Source organism: Tenrec ecaudatus, chromosome 16, assembly GCF_050624435.1.
Source record: "Tenrec ecaudatus isolate mTenEca1 chromosome 16, mTenEca1.hap1, whole genome shotgun sequence".
NCBI classification, from domain to species: domain Eukaryota; kingdom Metazoa; phylum Chordata; class Mammalia; order Afrosoricida; family Tenrecidae; genus Tenrec; species Tenrec ecaudatus.
This window is the reverse complement of record NC_134545.1, coordinates 14,448,531-14,464,340: the sequence shown is the minus strand read 5'-3', so window position 1 is coordinate 14,464,340 and position 15,810 is coordinate 14,448,531. Positions and strand designations below refer to the sequence as shown.

The 15,810-nt window shown below is 54.4% G+C and overlaps 1 protein-coding gene across 1 annotated transcript in view; it reads right to left on the bottom strand.

Annotated features, from left to right (window-relative positions):
* Positions 1 to 841: 841 nt before the first annotated feature.
* Positions 842 to 15,810, bottom strand: part of TBX5 (T-box transcription factor 5) — a 62,211-nt gene continuing 47,242 nt past the window's right edge. Inside the window, exons 7-8 of the mRNA XM_075534572.1 lie at positions 12,999 to 13,225; positions 842 to 1,413 (exon numbers count right to left, since the gene is read on the bottom strand). Coding sequence (XP_075390687.1) covers positions 842 to 1,413; positions 12,999 to 13,225 — 799 coding nt within the window. The remainder of the gene's footprint in view (positions 1,414 to 12,998; positions 13,226 to 15,810) is intronic.

The window sequence follows — 15,810 nt, the reverse complement described above, 5'->3', positions numbered from 1 at the left end:
GAAACATCCCTCGGCAGAGGTAGGTGCTGACTTCTCTTAGTCAAGGGGAACCCAGTGGCTGTCCCGTCTGCTGTACCTCATGGTGATCCTGCGTGGGTCCGAGGGGAGCTGGGCTCCACGGGGCCTCAGAGGCTGGAGTTGGAGCAGGTGTTCACCAGCCCTTTCTTCTGAGGTTCCTTGGGGGCGGACTCAAACCTCCCACCTTTCCGTTAGCAGCTGAGCATGCTCGTCTTGTGCACTCCCCGGCTGCCCCAGCTATGGGATGGAGGGTGGTGAATTTAGGTGACAGGGGTCGTTTGGTGGGGGGGGGGGCATGAGCCCCACATATTTGGAAACACACCTGCCTCAGGCTTTCTCCCAAATAAGGGACTGGGTCCCTTTGAGATCATTGAAAGGGGGGGTTTAATATATTATTATTTATTATATAACAACGTCAACATTAACACCAAGACAGGCAGGAGACTTTGACTAGGCCCAGGGAGGAAGCACTGGATGAGGCAAAGACTCTTGGGAGACCTAAGGGAGAAGTCAGAAGGGGCGCCTGGGGGTGGGTTGGGGTAGGGGGGCAGGAAGGTGGCCGTAGATGAGTGTGGGGCTCATGGAAGGTAGGGCGGGCCATCTTCTTTCTGCTGGCTTTGCACGTTCGGAGGCAAAAGGGCAACATCACATTGTTTTGAATGGTGGCTTCAAGCGATGGATGGATTCGCCCTTGTCTGGGGAAGGGCCCTTGTGTGCCGGCGTGATCGAAGAAATAAGAAAGTCTTGTCCGCGGGGTTCTCTGTGCTACTATCTGTCTCTCTCTCTCTCTGTGGTCAATGTCTGTGTCGATGAAAGACTGGTTTTAACTGCTGTCACTCCACTCTGGCACCATGCCCACCCCGTGCACTGAGTGGTACTGGTGTGGGGACAGTGTCCTCGGCACCCCATGAGAGTACAGGAACTCGGGGGGCTGGAGGCCTCCGGGGGACTGGAGACCCGTTTGCGGCCCACACTGTCTGACCACCGGCTGGTGAGCCACGGGGTTCTGATGCTGGAACATGCCCTCGCCGAGCTGTGGAGACCCGTGGTTGGCCACGCCCGCCAGCCGGGGGACCAGGGGCCCCGAGGTGAAGTGAGCGGAGAAGTGCTGATAGGGCAGCCTGTCCATGGGCTGCACGGTGGTGACAGTGCAGCTGCTGTAGGAGGGCATGCCGGGCCAGGTGTTGCAGCTGATGTCCTCTAGGCTAGGTACCGGCTCACTGGGCGGCGCTGAGCTGGCGTACATGCAAGCCTGCCGCTGGGCTGACTCGGTCCTGTAGGAGGCACTCAAGCCCTGCTGTGGGTAGCTGGAGCGGTAGAAGGGATCCTCGTCACTGGGTGACGTCTCCATGTAAGGCTTCTTATAGGGAAGGTCTGTAGTGGGGCATTCTTCATCTGCTAAGACAGGAAGAGAGAGACCAGTGAGGCCAGGGGCAGCCACCGGACAGCTCGAGACAGAGAGGGCCAGCACTACATGTGGGAGAACAGCTCTAAACCGCCAGTCAGATACCAAGGGGTGGCCTGTAATGCCCAAGGTCCTGGACTGCCTGCGTAGCTCCAGGCAAGCAGCTGGACCATTTTTCTGAGGTCAAACGCTTTTTCACAGGAAAGAGAAGAACTTTCCATAAACACTAACCCAACACTGTTCTCGTCCCTCCTCAGAATGTCAATTGCTCAGAGGCAGGGCATGGCCTGTCTTCCCGTTCCACTTATTGCCGAGTAGACTCTGACTCACAGTGGCCCCCCGTGGGTCCAGGGTAGGACTACACGCCAACGGCTGAGTGTTCGGACTGCTAGGTCCTTCTTCCGAGATGTCTCTAGGTGGATGTTTCTTGGACCTTGGCTTTCCATTAGCTAGCAGCCGGGCACATTAGCTGTTTGTACCACAGTTATCCCCCAGTCTATTCTCAGAGCCCCGTAGATACTGTACACAGTATGTAGCCATGGTAACAATAACCTCAACCACTGTGGTCCAAACAAACACCGATAGGATGCTCACTCTACTCGGCACTATGCTGAGCACCCTCAAGAAGGGATTGGCTGTTTTCATCCTCATTACAACTTTAAGAGGTGGGGCTAATTAGCATACCCATTTTACAGCTGAAAGAAAGGAGAGACGGAATGCTTAAGAAACTTGCCCGTTATCGCTTCTCGGCCTTTTGGCTAAGATCAAGTGTAGAAACTTGCCCGTGGTCGCACTTGGCTAATAGACCGCGGAGCCAGGATCGGAACCTAAATAGCCTGGCTACAAAGCCTTCCTTTGCTCCTCAGAGAAGCAGTCCTTGTTACACAGATGAAGAGATGCAGTAAATATTTGGAGGCTGGATGGATGGGCGTGTAAATGAACTCTCGAAGTCGTACTTAATGCCTTCGGTAAGCAAGTACTCAGTTCATGTTTGTGGAGTTGGGATGATTCATGCGTTGCTATTTCCTGGGCAAACAAACTCCGTCCCTTTTCTGTGCATTAGTTAATCCCTCTTTAAAAACAGCAGTCTGCGTGGGGTAGCGGGGCTAGTTGTGTTGCTGAAAGCAGGGCTTCTTGTTTAACCACTTTGGAGTGACCGGCTTGTTTACTTACCGGTGGTCGAGTTGATTCCAACTCAGAGTGACCCTAGACGGAGTCTTGGAAACCGTAAATATTTACAGCAACCAGCAGCCTCGCCTTCATCCCACCGCGCAACCGGTGGGTTTGAACTGCGGTCAGTTAACCCACAATACTACCAGGGCTCCTTCGGGGAGCTAGGTACTATCAAAATGTTCTGAAACATGAATTGTTAAAATCTCACGTGCCCCCAAAGTTTCGCATGCCAACTGCGGAGGCTCGAGGAGACAGACCCTAACGCCTGGAAACCAGAAGATAGCAAGTACATGAGTCTCGTGCCCAGGATCTGTGCGACACAAGCGCTCCCTCTACCCTCCCTGTCCTCGTGCCTGATGCAGCGGGGATGCCCGCCACAGGGGGCGGCTGAGAATGAAGTAAGGCGGCACCTGTATCTCCCCTGACAGCAGCTCTTGTCACCGGTGCCCGCGTGTTCACAGTCTCATTGCCCAACCTCGTCTAGAAGGAATCACACCTGACCCAGATGCCAACGTCAGCCCAGGCCCCATTCCTTCGCGGGAATTCTACCCCTCCACGTGGGATTTTCCCTTCATCTTCTGACCTCTTTCGAACCCTCACAGGCTCATCCATGATGCCTGTCTTTCAGGAGAGTCAGGCAGCCCGCTGTGCTGACCAACGATCATGAGAGGACAATGCAGGACGACATCATGGAAGGCATGAGTGTTGCTATTGATTGAGTCCTGGTGGCCCAGAGGGTAACCCATTGCACTGCTAACTGTGAGGTTCGTAGTTCAAACCCACCAGGCACTCCAAAGGAGAAAGATGAGGCATTCTGCTCCTATAAAGATGTCTAGCCTCAGACCCCCAAACAGGCAGTTCTACTCTGTCATCCAGAGTCGTTGCGAGTTAGAAGTGACTCAGTGGTATTGCGTGGCATTTACTGAGGATTTGCTAAGTGACGAACGCTCTCCTTAGGGAAGCTTTAATCTCACTCATGGCAATTCCTCGAGAGAATGGCCCTCAGTCCCAATCCACATAGGCAGGTTCTGAAACTCCTAGGCTTGACTTGCCCAAGGCCACACAGCAGGGAAAGGAGGTAAATTGGAAAGAAAATCAGGTCTGACTAGCCCTGGCTTCCAGCTCTCCCGATTTCTAATCTAAGCCCCACGGCTCTGGATCGGATTGTGAAGCCGTTCCCCAAACCAGGTAGAGTCGCGTGGGTCCTCCAAGGAGGATGGCCCTCGCAGGTCAGGCAAAAGCCTCCCTATGCAAAGCACTTAACAGATCTACTCTCAGCTAGGCTCATTCTGGAGCACATCTGGGACGCACAGGATACCCAAACATCTGAAACAGAAAAAAAAAAGGGGGGTGGGTGGGTGAAAAATGCAGTCACTCTTTCAAGTGTTTTATCTGCATCATGCCAACCATCCAGATGTTTGAAAACATCCAGATGAGTGGGCGGTCACATTTTCCACCTTTCAACTCCGCTGTGTGTGTGTGTGTGTGTGTGTGTGTGTGCGTGTGTTCCCTTGGAGGCAGGGCCCATGGGGAACAAGGGGGTCCAGGAGACATTGCCACACTCCGCTTGTTTGTCCGCCGTCCCGTGTCCTTCTTTGTTCCTCTCCTCTCAGTCTTCCTTCCCCCACTAGATCCATAAATCTGATTTTTTTTCCCCATTGCTGCTGGAATCATAACCTTTGGGTTTCATTTTTTTTTTCTTTCTTTCATTTAACCAGGGCGTTCCCCTTCTCAATAACAGAGTGTACAGCTGTGGAGATCCCGTAGCAAGAGGGGAGGGAGGAGGAGGCTGGGTGAGGGGGAGCGGGGGAAGCGAACGAATCGTTCCAGAGTTTCTGAGCCCCTTCCAGATTGGTTACAAGTTTTTGGTTTTTTTTTAAAGGGAAAGAATAATATGAAAAAGGCCAGGGCACATTTTGGAAAATCGTAAAAATCCTACATTCCAGGCTTTAATACCCCGACCGAGCTAATGCACAGTCTTGAGAGAAAGGGGTTGCTGGCTCTTGGTAGACACAGGCCCTGAGGGGTCCCAAGTTCCTCTTGGGCCTCCTTGCATTGGAAAGAAATTCCAAAGCTGGTACCCAAGTTTCAGGCTGTTCTTGAGACGTGCTCTGGGTGTAATCTCCCAAGGTGGCTTATTCTGCTCCAGCCCCATTGGACATCCAGGGTTGGGGAGTGGGGTGTCATCAAGGCGCCAGGCCACCTAACACTTGGTTTGAGAACACCATCTCCAAAGAGTGACTCAGGACATCCCAACGATCCTGAACCCAACGGAGCCTGCTTGACGGCCGTAAAGGGCTGCCTGGTCACGGCACACACCAAACACACCCACTGCGTGATGGAGGACTGGGCTCCACGGGGTCTTCAGGGTCTGAGAAGCTCCAAACTTTCCATTGGCACCATCAGTGTCCCCCAGGGTCCGTCTCTGATCCCTGCACAGCGCTGTGAAGACACTGGCCCCTTGCCTTGCCCCGGGCACTTTGCATTCTCGATAAAAATGACTGTGGTGAGTTCAGAGCACAGTTCTGATGCTGACAGTCGCCGCCCTTAGGGGAATCACTGGACCCTCCAGGCTCAGTGTTCTGGCCCATTCAGTGGGCTCTGACTGACATTTCTGGTGAGAAGCAAGAGACAGCAACATGGCCAGTCTAATTTTCCTAGCACAGGAAGCGGGTGTTCAATCGTATCTAGGCAACCAATGTCTACTGTCTTCCTTGATCCCCTTTCCCTCTCGGGGAGCATGACAGACCACCCAGCACTTGCAGGTGTCTGGGTCGGGGGGCAGGGGTTGGTTCTAGAACTGAAAAACTCAGAGATGCTTTCCAACCACTCAATCGTTGAGTGCATGTGTTCCCCAGTCCAAGATGGGCCACCTCCCTGGCCAGTGGAGTCCATTCAGAGGAAAGGCCACTTGCTTCATCTTCATGGGGACCCTAGAGCCCAGGGTGGTCAACAATCAGTCCCCAGCTGAGTGACCTCCAACCAGTAAGCACTACCATCCAGGTTTCCTGACTCTCAAAATGAGGCTCATCCTAACCCATCCTCAGCCTTTCAGTCTTCATGTGTTCAGGGGACGTGGAAGGATGGGGCCAGGTTGGTTGGGTTGGTTGGTTGCTTGCTTGCTTGCTTGTTTAGTTGGTTGTGTGGTTGGTTGGTTGGTTGGTTGCTTCTTGCTTGCTTAGTTGGTTGTTTGGTTGTTTGGTTGGTTCGTTAGTTGATTGACTGATTCTGTGTGTGTGTGTGTGTGTGTGTGTGTGTGTGTGTGTGTGTGTGTGGTCTTAGAGTCTAAGGAAACGGGAAAGGCTGGAAAGGCACGGTAGGAAGATTCTCAGCAGACACTTAAATGACACTGGCTCCGATCTCAGCCTGGCACCGTCCAACATCACTGACTATGTCTTTGCCTCCTAGCAGCCTCCCTCCATTCAAACCCAAGTTCTAGGTGAGGCGAAGCCATTTCTACCTGGCCCTACCTTATTTCCCAAGACAAGTGCCCACAACATGCTTGGTACTGTGGAGTCCACTCCCACCCCTGCCAATCCCTGTGCATCAGAGTAGAACGGGGCTCCCAGAGGTCTGCAATGGCTGGATTTTCATCAGTCCATCGCCAGGCCTTTCTTCTCAAACCCCTTTGTTTGAACGCAAGACTCCCCAACTTTCAGTTAGCAGTTGAGCGAGTCAACCATGTACACACACACACACACACACACACACACACTTGTCCTGGGGCTCCAGCCCGTGGTGAACTAGTGAATGCTCAGGAGACCTCTCACTGAGGGATGAATCCCAGAGCTGTCTTTCACTAGCTCATATCGAGGGCCTCTAACTCCGTCTCTCAGTTGTCTGGGTGCTCTCTGCAGATTGTGGGGGGGTGGGCACCACCACTCCGACTAGCTCCAAGACCGGAGCTGGGAGGCAGTGATGTGAGATGGCTTGAAGAACGCCCCCAATGCAGAGAGAAGGCACCCCAGAAAGCCCTTTACAATGCTTTCCCTTTGGATCGCCAGCCCCTGTAAACAGTATTGACCCACCATCTCTACTGGGGTTGCCTCTGGTCTAAAAAAGTAGGGAAGGAGGTAGACAGGCAGGGCATCGTGCTCCCAGGTCCTTGGATCCAGGGTTGATGGAGTGGCGTTGATAAAAGGCCTACCCGGATCCTTCGGCTCCACCCATTGGCAGAGAGATAGTTTGCAGACAGCCAGCTGCGAACACAAGGGAGCCCTCTGACACTTCAGAGGGCCTGACTCCGAGACCCACTGGACAGGAGACAGACAATGAGGGGAAGTCAGATAGCGGGGAAGGTGGCGGGGCAGGGGGCAGGGGGAAACCACCCAAGGAGTTATCACTTAGCGGGAATCCCAAACTGGAAGGAAACTTCTGTTGATTTCTTATCACTTTACAATGTGGAGCCTGTTGATGAATTGCTTTTTGTTGTCTCCAAGGAGGCCCGGCAGAGCTTGACTGGAATGCCCCCCCCCCCCCAGTCTCCGGGAGATCCCTTTGGGGACATGGGAAGGTGAGAAGGGCAGGGATCTGCGGGAGGCCCAGAGGAGGTCTGCAGGGGACCCCAGTGGGACTTCTAGGCCGAGTCCCTCCGTACGTGGCCGCGTGCCATTGGGCAAGGTACACAGTCTCTCCCAGCCTCAGTCTCCACATCTGTGAAACGGGTGGATCCATTATGTGGTTATCTCCACTGGGGCGCCGAGCCAGGTGCAGGCCACAGGCCTGTCTCCTCCCCATGCTCCACTCCACGCCACCTTCAGCTCCCACCCCAGCAGCCCAGCAGCTGCCCGTCAGGCCTGTGGCTTCTGCTCCAGTCTCCTCCACCAGAGCATGAAAAAGATCACCTGCATCACAGCCACGCAGGCCCACACATTAGAGTCCCCCCGGTGAAGTCCTCTGAGTGGCTGACAGCGCTGGTCGAAGGCAGCCGCCCTGTCAGCCATTCAATATGGGGTCAAATGCCACCCAGCCGGGCCACCCCCATGGTCCATTACAGTCAGTGCCCCTGCGACCCATGAGGTTTTCACCGGCTGATTTCCAGAAGTGCTTGACCGCCAGGCCTTGCTTGCCCGGTCCATCTTTCCCACCTGGACGCCCTTGCTCTGGGCACTCTATTGTACCTACTTCCCCCCAGAGGCAGGGAGTCTCCCTTTGTCCGGAGTGGGACAGACTTTCTTCTCTGCCCGGAAGCCTTCACTTGACTCTCTGCTTTTCTCTCCAACTATAACTCTACGAAGACATCATCATATGCCCTCCCTGGTCCCAGGCCCTAACCAGACACTGGCTGGATCGTCATTAGCCCTCTGGACTTCTCCTTGCAAACACCCAATCGCAATATTAACTAAGCAACCGCATCGTTACTGGAGGTGCAGTGGTGGGTGAGCGGTACACTCTCATCCTCCCCGGTGAAGAACACTGAGAGTACCATGCTCAGTCGAAAGAACAAACAGATCTGTGATGCAGGAGGGACGGCCAGAATGTTCCTCAGAGGTGAGGAGGGCGAGACTTTGCCTCCTGTACTTTGGATGTGCGTGGTGGGGACATCATCTGGTGTCAATTTGAGACTTGAGAGAGAAGGGCTGGAGTTTAGCCTGCCAAACAGGTCCCAGTTTGATGACCTCATTTGGAGGTGCTAAGGAGATAAATACCTCATTGGCGGTATTTATGCTCACTGCCTGTGAGACATTACTGACAAGGAGTCTGATGGAGCTATGCTGATGCAGCCAGAGTCTTGAGAGCTGGAGGAGCCACGTGGAGACCCACACCAGCGCCGAGATGCTTCCACCGCCACTGGATCCCTAAGACTCTCCATCCACTGGCCTGTGATCTTCCTGCATTCGACATCATTGCATGGCTGCGTGAGTCGAAAGAGGGATTTATGGACTAGCAGTGGACATAGGGGGCTAACATTGAATTTATGGACTTGGCTGGGATGTTCTCAATGTACAACTGCTCTGATATAAAGCTCTTTCTTATACACGTAGGAGTGTCTCTGGATTTGTTTCCCTTGTCCACCCGGACGAACACAACTTGTCATCAGGAGAGACCAGACCCCTGGGAAAAGGTCACTCATCATGCTTGGTAAAGTAGGGGGGCGGTGACAAAGAAGAAAACCCTCCATGAGGTGGCTGGACATCACGGCTACCATGGCAGGCGCAAACAACAGAACCGTTGTGAGGCTGGCACAGGACTGGTTCCTACTGCAGTCCAGCGAGTCAGTAGGGGCTGGAACCGAGTGGACAGCACCAAACAACAAGAGGCAGGAGACCCGTGCTCAATACCCCCGGCCAATGCACCTCCCGTGCAGCCATTGCCCACCTGTCAGCTGATGCTCGTAGGTCGTCATGATGCTGAGCAGGTTCCAGGTGATGTTAGATGATCAAGAAAGGCCTGGCAACCTGCTTCCAAAAACTCAGCCCACGAACACCCTGGGGAGGGCCACGGGCCCCTGCACTGATGATCGCAGCGCCAGCGCAGGACCACGCCGGGCTTTGCACCCGCGTGGCTAAGGCATCGTGGTCAATCCTAGGAGCTTGTATCCACCCAGGGCTCTGTGTGGTGTCCAGCCTGCCCGCCACAGAGCGAGCTTCCGAAGGGCATGCCGGAGACTAGCGGGCGCTCGCTGGATGCCAACATGCGTCAGGCACCACTGAAGGTGTTCCACGGGCTTCTCTCATGCCCTCGCCTGACAATGTGATCGGCCAGGCAGCGTGGTTCTCCTGGTTCTCAGAAAAGGTAGCCGTGGCCCAGAAAGACGCAGCAAATGGTGCAGGCTCGCCCAGCGGGAAGCATGCTGACCCACTAGAAGGATGACGGTCCTGGGGTAGCCCTCCTTCTCCCACCAACTCCAGCCTCTCCCCGGAGGGGGGGCAGGCCACACATGCCACAGATCATGCCCCTCCACCCCCCAAGGCTCCTGAAAGTGACTCGTGAGAGTCAATAGCTCACAAGATGAGAGCCACCCACAGTGCTGCCCTCACCTGCCTCCCCATCGCTGCTGCTGCAGCCTGGCAGCCTGCTGGACCCTGCCCTCGATACCACCACTGCTGGGAATACCAACTAGTGAAAGCGCCGGGTAGCCCTTCACAGCTCCCTGCCCGCCTCGTGGTCCGGCACTCCCCTCATGAACGGAGCTTCCCATGAATCTGGACAGGGCTTGACCCGGCACCCCGACCCGCAGCAGCTTCTCTGGGGAAGGGAGCGATTTTGAAGGGGGAACTGATAAGCCAGGGTAGAAGAAGCCAGGCAGGAGGGGACAGCGGTGAAGGGCACCGGCCATGGAGTCCACAGACTAGGCTTCGGCTTGAAGGCCCACCCTCCAGACCTTCCACTGAGCAACACCCATCCCTGGGCGACCTTCCTGGTGAAGTGGATTCAGCCCGGTCTTCGGAGCAAGGGAACAAGGAGATGGCGAGGGGTGGGCTCGAGTCGGGAGGAAAGACCAGTTGCTTTTGAGCAAGTGGAACTCAACTACTGTCCTCCAGCCCATTCCGACTCCGAGCAAAGGTTGGAAGGCCAGGGAAACAGCTCCTTCTGGGTCTCCCAGGGCTCCACCTCCACGGAGCAGGCAGCCTCGTCTTCCTCCCACTCAGCGTGAGTGAGGCTGAAGGAAGCCCCCTAGGAGGTGGACTGACAGAAGGGTCTCCACCAGAGACTCCAGCACACCCGTGGCAGTGACCGTGGCGCAGGGCAGGGCTGCGTGTCATTCTGTGGTGCACAGGCTCGCCATGAGCTGGGGCCGGCTCCACTGCACCGACACACGACGGCAGCAGCACACCGCCCATCCTGTGCCACCCTCACTACCGTTGTGACGCCTGGACCCATTGTCACACCACTGTGTCCTTGCATCTTGGGGGTCTGCCCTTTCTTTCGTTTAGCTGCCCCTCGACTTCCCCGGGCACGATGCGAACCAGATGCTTGTAAACGGCTTCAGCCGGGGTGGGACCTGGCTCACAGGACACAGGTGTCTGCCTGTGGATTTCGGTTTCTTTTATATATTCGGTGCATGCTCTTGGTCTCATGAGCCCTGTTGGGCCACATGTGACAAGTGGAGCTGCTAACGGTAAGGTCAGGAGTTGTAAACCACCAACAGCTCCGAGGGAGGAAGAGGAAGCTGTCTGCTCCGGTAAAGATGGATAGCTTCTGAAGACCCCCTCCTCCCCCCCTAGAGGCAGCTCTACTCTGTCCTGTGGGGTCACGAGGAGTCAGAGTTGACTCAGTCTCCATGGTCATGAGTTTGATGCCATTTGTGGCTTCCTGGTTTTCGGCAAACAGCCTGCTCCACACCAGGATTGACAGCATGGTTCATAGTGGAAACAACATGGACTTCCAAAAGAACAAGCCCCCGCCTCCCCTGCCAATCAATCAATCAATCAATTAATCAATAAACCCACCAAACAAAAGAACAAGCCTATCTTTCTTTGAAGACCAATGGCCAGCATACTCCTTAGAGGCAAGGATGGCAAAATGTGGTCTCAAGTACTTAAGATATGTTGTCAGGAGAGAGCAGCCCCAGGGGTGTTTGGAAGAGCATCACCATTTACAGAGCAGAAGGCGGGGGCTCCAGAAGGGTAGGACACTTCCCCAAGGTCACATGAAGGACTAGTACCAGAGTCATGATAGGAACTTGGGGCTGCCCGGCCCTTTCTGCCTCCCCACTGGGCCAGGCTGCCGCTCATACCCAGCAACTGGTCTGGGAGCTGAACCCAAGCAGTCCCTTCAATTCTGGCTCAGGAGCTAGCCCTCCTGAAAGTCCCTTTTGTTAACACAGCCGCTCCGGACGAAGGACTTAGTCACCTACTCCCAATTTGGCCGTAGACCCGAGCACAGTCCAGTTAAAGAGGAGATGCGAGCTCCAAGAGACCCTGGGCATAAACACTGGCATGTGTGCCAGGGATGGAGGGCCTGCAGGCAAGAGGGTTTCCCAAGGTTCATGGGGAAATCCCACCCCCTTTACATCCCAGGTGCCCAGGAGCCTTGTGGTAGTTACAGGATCTGGTGTCAACTTGCTGCAGAGGGGTGGAGTCTAGCCTGTCAAATCAGGTCGCAGCTTGATGACCTCATTTGGAGGTGCCACGACGATACATAGCTCACTGTAGACCAGATACAGACAGACTCACTCTGCTTCCTCTTTCCTGCTGACAAGACACATGGAGCTACGCTAGAGCCCTGGAGCTGGAGGAGTCCCGTGAAGACCCCTGCCAGGGCTGAGATGCTTCCACTGCCACTGGATCCACAAGACTTTCCACCCACTGGCCTATAATCTCCCGGCACTCAGTGTCATTGTATGTGTTGCATGAGTCTGACGAGGAACTTATAGACTAATGGACTTGACCTGGACTGGGCTGGGATGTTTTCTTAATGTACAATGGCTCTTTGATATAAAATTCTCTTTTACACACCTATTAATGTCTCTGGATTTGCTTTGCTAGTCTACCCATACTAAAACAAGCCTCTCAAAGGCCCCCCCCATCACTGGGAATCCAAGCTCTGGGGAGCCACTTCCTGTCCCCTCCAGGAGGTGACAAAGTAAGCTCTGCTCCGCCTTTGAATGACATAAGCGTCAGTCCTCACAAAGATGTGAAACATATCCCAAGCAAGTGACCGCAGAGACGCAGGTTGCAAAATGGGTACAGAAGTGTGTCGTTTAGGTTAAAATGAAGACATAACTATCTGTGCATGTGTGTGTGCGCGTGTGTGTGCGTGTGTGCAGTGCGAAGGAATAAAATGGACCCGGGCATTTCAATTACTGTATATACTCGTGTATAAGCCGAGTTTTTCAGCACAAAAAATGGAGTTCGGCTTATACACAGGTCAGTGGTACCCCAGCAAGGTGTAACATCTTGCAGGGGATTGCCGTTCCTCCGCTTCATTCAAAACCCCGCTGATACTGCAGGGCTTCAAATGTTTGTTTACTCACATCTAACCAATCAGAGCCGTCCTACGACGTGGACGGTTCCAAATTCGCAGAAGCACCCGTAGTGATTTCACTTACGCCGGCAGCTGAACTGGTAAGGATGTGTCTGTGGCTGCGCTCCGTCTCTCCCCTCTGGTCTCTGTGTTAATTCACATCCTGAATTTCCCACCCTAGGCTTATACTTGAATCAATCGGTTTTTCTGGTTTCCCAGGTAATAATTAGGTACCTCGACTTATACTCGGGTCGGCTTATATTCGAGTATATATGGTAGGTTTCCTCTAAGGAAGGGGCTGCCCCTGGGGGCAGATGGACCACTGGCGTCTCTGTATTCGAGGTCACACTTCACATTTCTGACCATCTCCACGTCCTCATGCGTTGGTTTCGTTTTTAAAACACACATAAGTTTCTGCATACAGTTTTTTCAAAGGAAAGGAAGGGAGCGAGAGGCAGGGGGAGGCAAGTCTCACAGGGGCTATCACACCTACCTTTCCTCTTGGTGCAGTGGTAGATCTGCCCGTGCTCCTGGGGCAGAGGGTAGGGGTTTGGTGGGGGTAGCAGGTCCTGGGAGGTGCCGGAGACGCCGTTCTCACACTGATACTGGGTCCCCAGGTTGGACGAGGTGGAGAGTGCCCTAGATTCGCTGCTGAAAGGACTGTGGCTGGAGGCGACTTTCTGCCTGACCGTGCTCCTGGGAACCACGGGGTATTCTTTACTGAAAGAGAGGAGACGAGAGAGACCGTGAGTGACGGCCCTGACACAGAGCCACTTCCTTGCCGAGCCACAGGTCCGTGGATCCACCGGGAAAAAACCACAAGGGAAGAGGCAAGGACGTCTTTGGTGAGTGATGCCACCCGGTCCTCTTCGTGTGCGGGGAATGCCGTGAACAGTTACTGGGGCATTGACTTGTCATGGCTCATGCCTTAGATAAGCAGGTGCATGAATCGTTCTATGCATATGCAGACAGCGGAAGACCACTCTCGGCCGACGAAAGCAAGAAGCAGCCTACAAGCCATCATCCATTCATCGCAAAGCAGATGCTGGAAAAGGTCTGCCATTCGATGCTCTCTTGTCTCCATAAGTGCCCCACCACAGGGAGCTGTCAGGAGCCCTGGTGGCATAGTGGGTTACAGGTGGGTCTGCCAAGCTCAAGGTCAGTGGTTTGAAACAACTAGCAGTTTGAAGCCCTACGAGAGAAAAAGGAGGCTGCCTGCTCCTGTGAAGATTGCCTCGGAAACACACACACACACACACACACACACACACACTGGGACAGCTCTGCTCTGTCCCACAAGGTCACTGGATGGCAGTGAGTTTGGCTGGGAAGCTGAGGCAGAGGCAGGACACATCACTTGATCTAAGTGGTGAGATGGTAGCCGCTGACTGCTCCTGGTGGGTAGAAGGATGGCAACATCTTTAGATCCCAGACCCCTCGGTGCACATCAGTGTTATTGTTGTTGCCGGTGGGTGCCGTCCAGCCTATTCTGACTCACAGGGGCCCCAAGGGACGGAGCAGAACTGCCCCACATGGCTTCCTCGGCAGCAGTCTGGAGGGGAGCGGACAGCCAGGCCTTTTCTCTTGCAGAGCCTCCAGGAGAATTCAAACTACCGACCTTTGGGGGTGAGCAGCAAAGCGTCCCACCACTGTGCCACCCACCCACCCAAACCCCCGCCAGCGAGTTGAGGCCGAGTCCCCGCCAGCGAGTTGAGGCTGCCCCTTCGGGTGTCAGAGTCTGCCAATCCTTCTGGGGGTGGTATAACCCCTCCTTTCTCCCTAGGGTGAGTTTGAACCAGTGACTTGGTGGTTGGCAGCCTGAGCCACAGCACCACCAGGGCTCCGTCTCTATCTGTTAGCACTTGGCTTTGCTAACACCGAGAGCCTATGAACACAAATAGTCCCATGTTGAAAAAGAAGAAGAAAGATGGAGCCAGAGGATGAGCACTTGGTGGGGGGGGGGGGTGCACACACCTGCAAGCAGAGGGGGCAGTCCCGGAGCCCAAAATGACATGTGACATCCCCCTCCAGGTGCCCTTTCGCCTCTCCCCTCCTTCCCCGGCCCCTCAAGTACCATGCCACTGCGAAAGCACAGAAGCAGCTGAAAGACACAGAGTAACCCTGCTTGAGAGACGAGCCAAATAGAAGGGAGGAACAAGATACACAAAACACCCTGTCCTCCCCCAGGGGGTGAGGCACCACGGGCAGAAATGGGCAGAGCAGGATTTGGCTCGGCTGCAGGGTCAGCGTAGGCCCAGAGAAACCAGGGCTCTTTGTGTCAGTCTTCATACATGCCCAGCGAGGAGTTCTCCATCCCACAAAACCATGGTCCAAGCAGCTCAGTGCCCATGTGAAGAAGCCCCATGATCTCACAGAAGGGAGACCGTCTACTCCAGCCTCCATTTCCTTGTCTGTAAACTGGGGGGCGTGACAGAGGTTCTTTGGAGAAGCCAGAGTACTGCCTCCCGAGCCCCTCAAAAACCTGGCTAGCCCACCTGATTCTGAGTTTACGTGGGCATCTAAGAATAAGGTGCATCCAGGGAATTAAAGATGCTGGAATTAGGGAGGGCGCATGTTCTAGGCCAGACCTGCGGTCTACTTGGCTGAGATACAAACTTTCTGAACTTCCATCTCCCTACTTGTGCACTGGGGAACCCACTGATAACGATACCCATTAAAAGGCTGTACCTGGGACATGGGGCATGGGAAAGTAGCGCTTGGTGGCTCTGTGGTTAAAGCACTCACAGAACGGGTGTGGGGGGGTGGGGCTGGAATTCGCCAGCTGCTCCATGGGAGAAAGATGTGGAAGTCTGCTCCCAGAAAGATTCCGGTCTTGGAAATCCGATGGGCAAAGTTCTACTCTGACACATAGCGCCACCAGGACTCAGAATTGACTGGGACAGCGGGACCCAGTTCACGCCAGAAATGATGGTCATTTCTTTTGCAAAATGCGTTGTGGTGGCCCCAGTCCATACATTCTTCAGGAGTCTCTCTCCCTCACTTGGAGAATCTTAACTGGGGGACTTGTAAGGGTATGAAGTCCAATTGGATATTCCACTGGCCACTGGTTGATGTACCCGCCCTTCTTTCTATTACGGAGGTAGGCAATGAGCCACCGTGATCTTAGCAGCCCTGTGACGGGTGAGCCCTGGTGGCGCAATGATTAAGTGCTTGGATGCTAACCAAGAGGTCACTGGTTCCAAACCGCCAGCCCCTCTAGGGGAGAAAAAAATGTAGCAGTCTGTTTCCATAGCAACGATGGCTTGGAAGCCCACGGGGGCTGTTCCACTCTGTCCCAAAGGGCC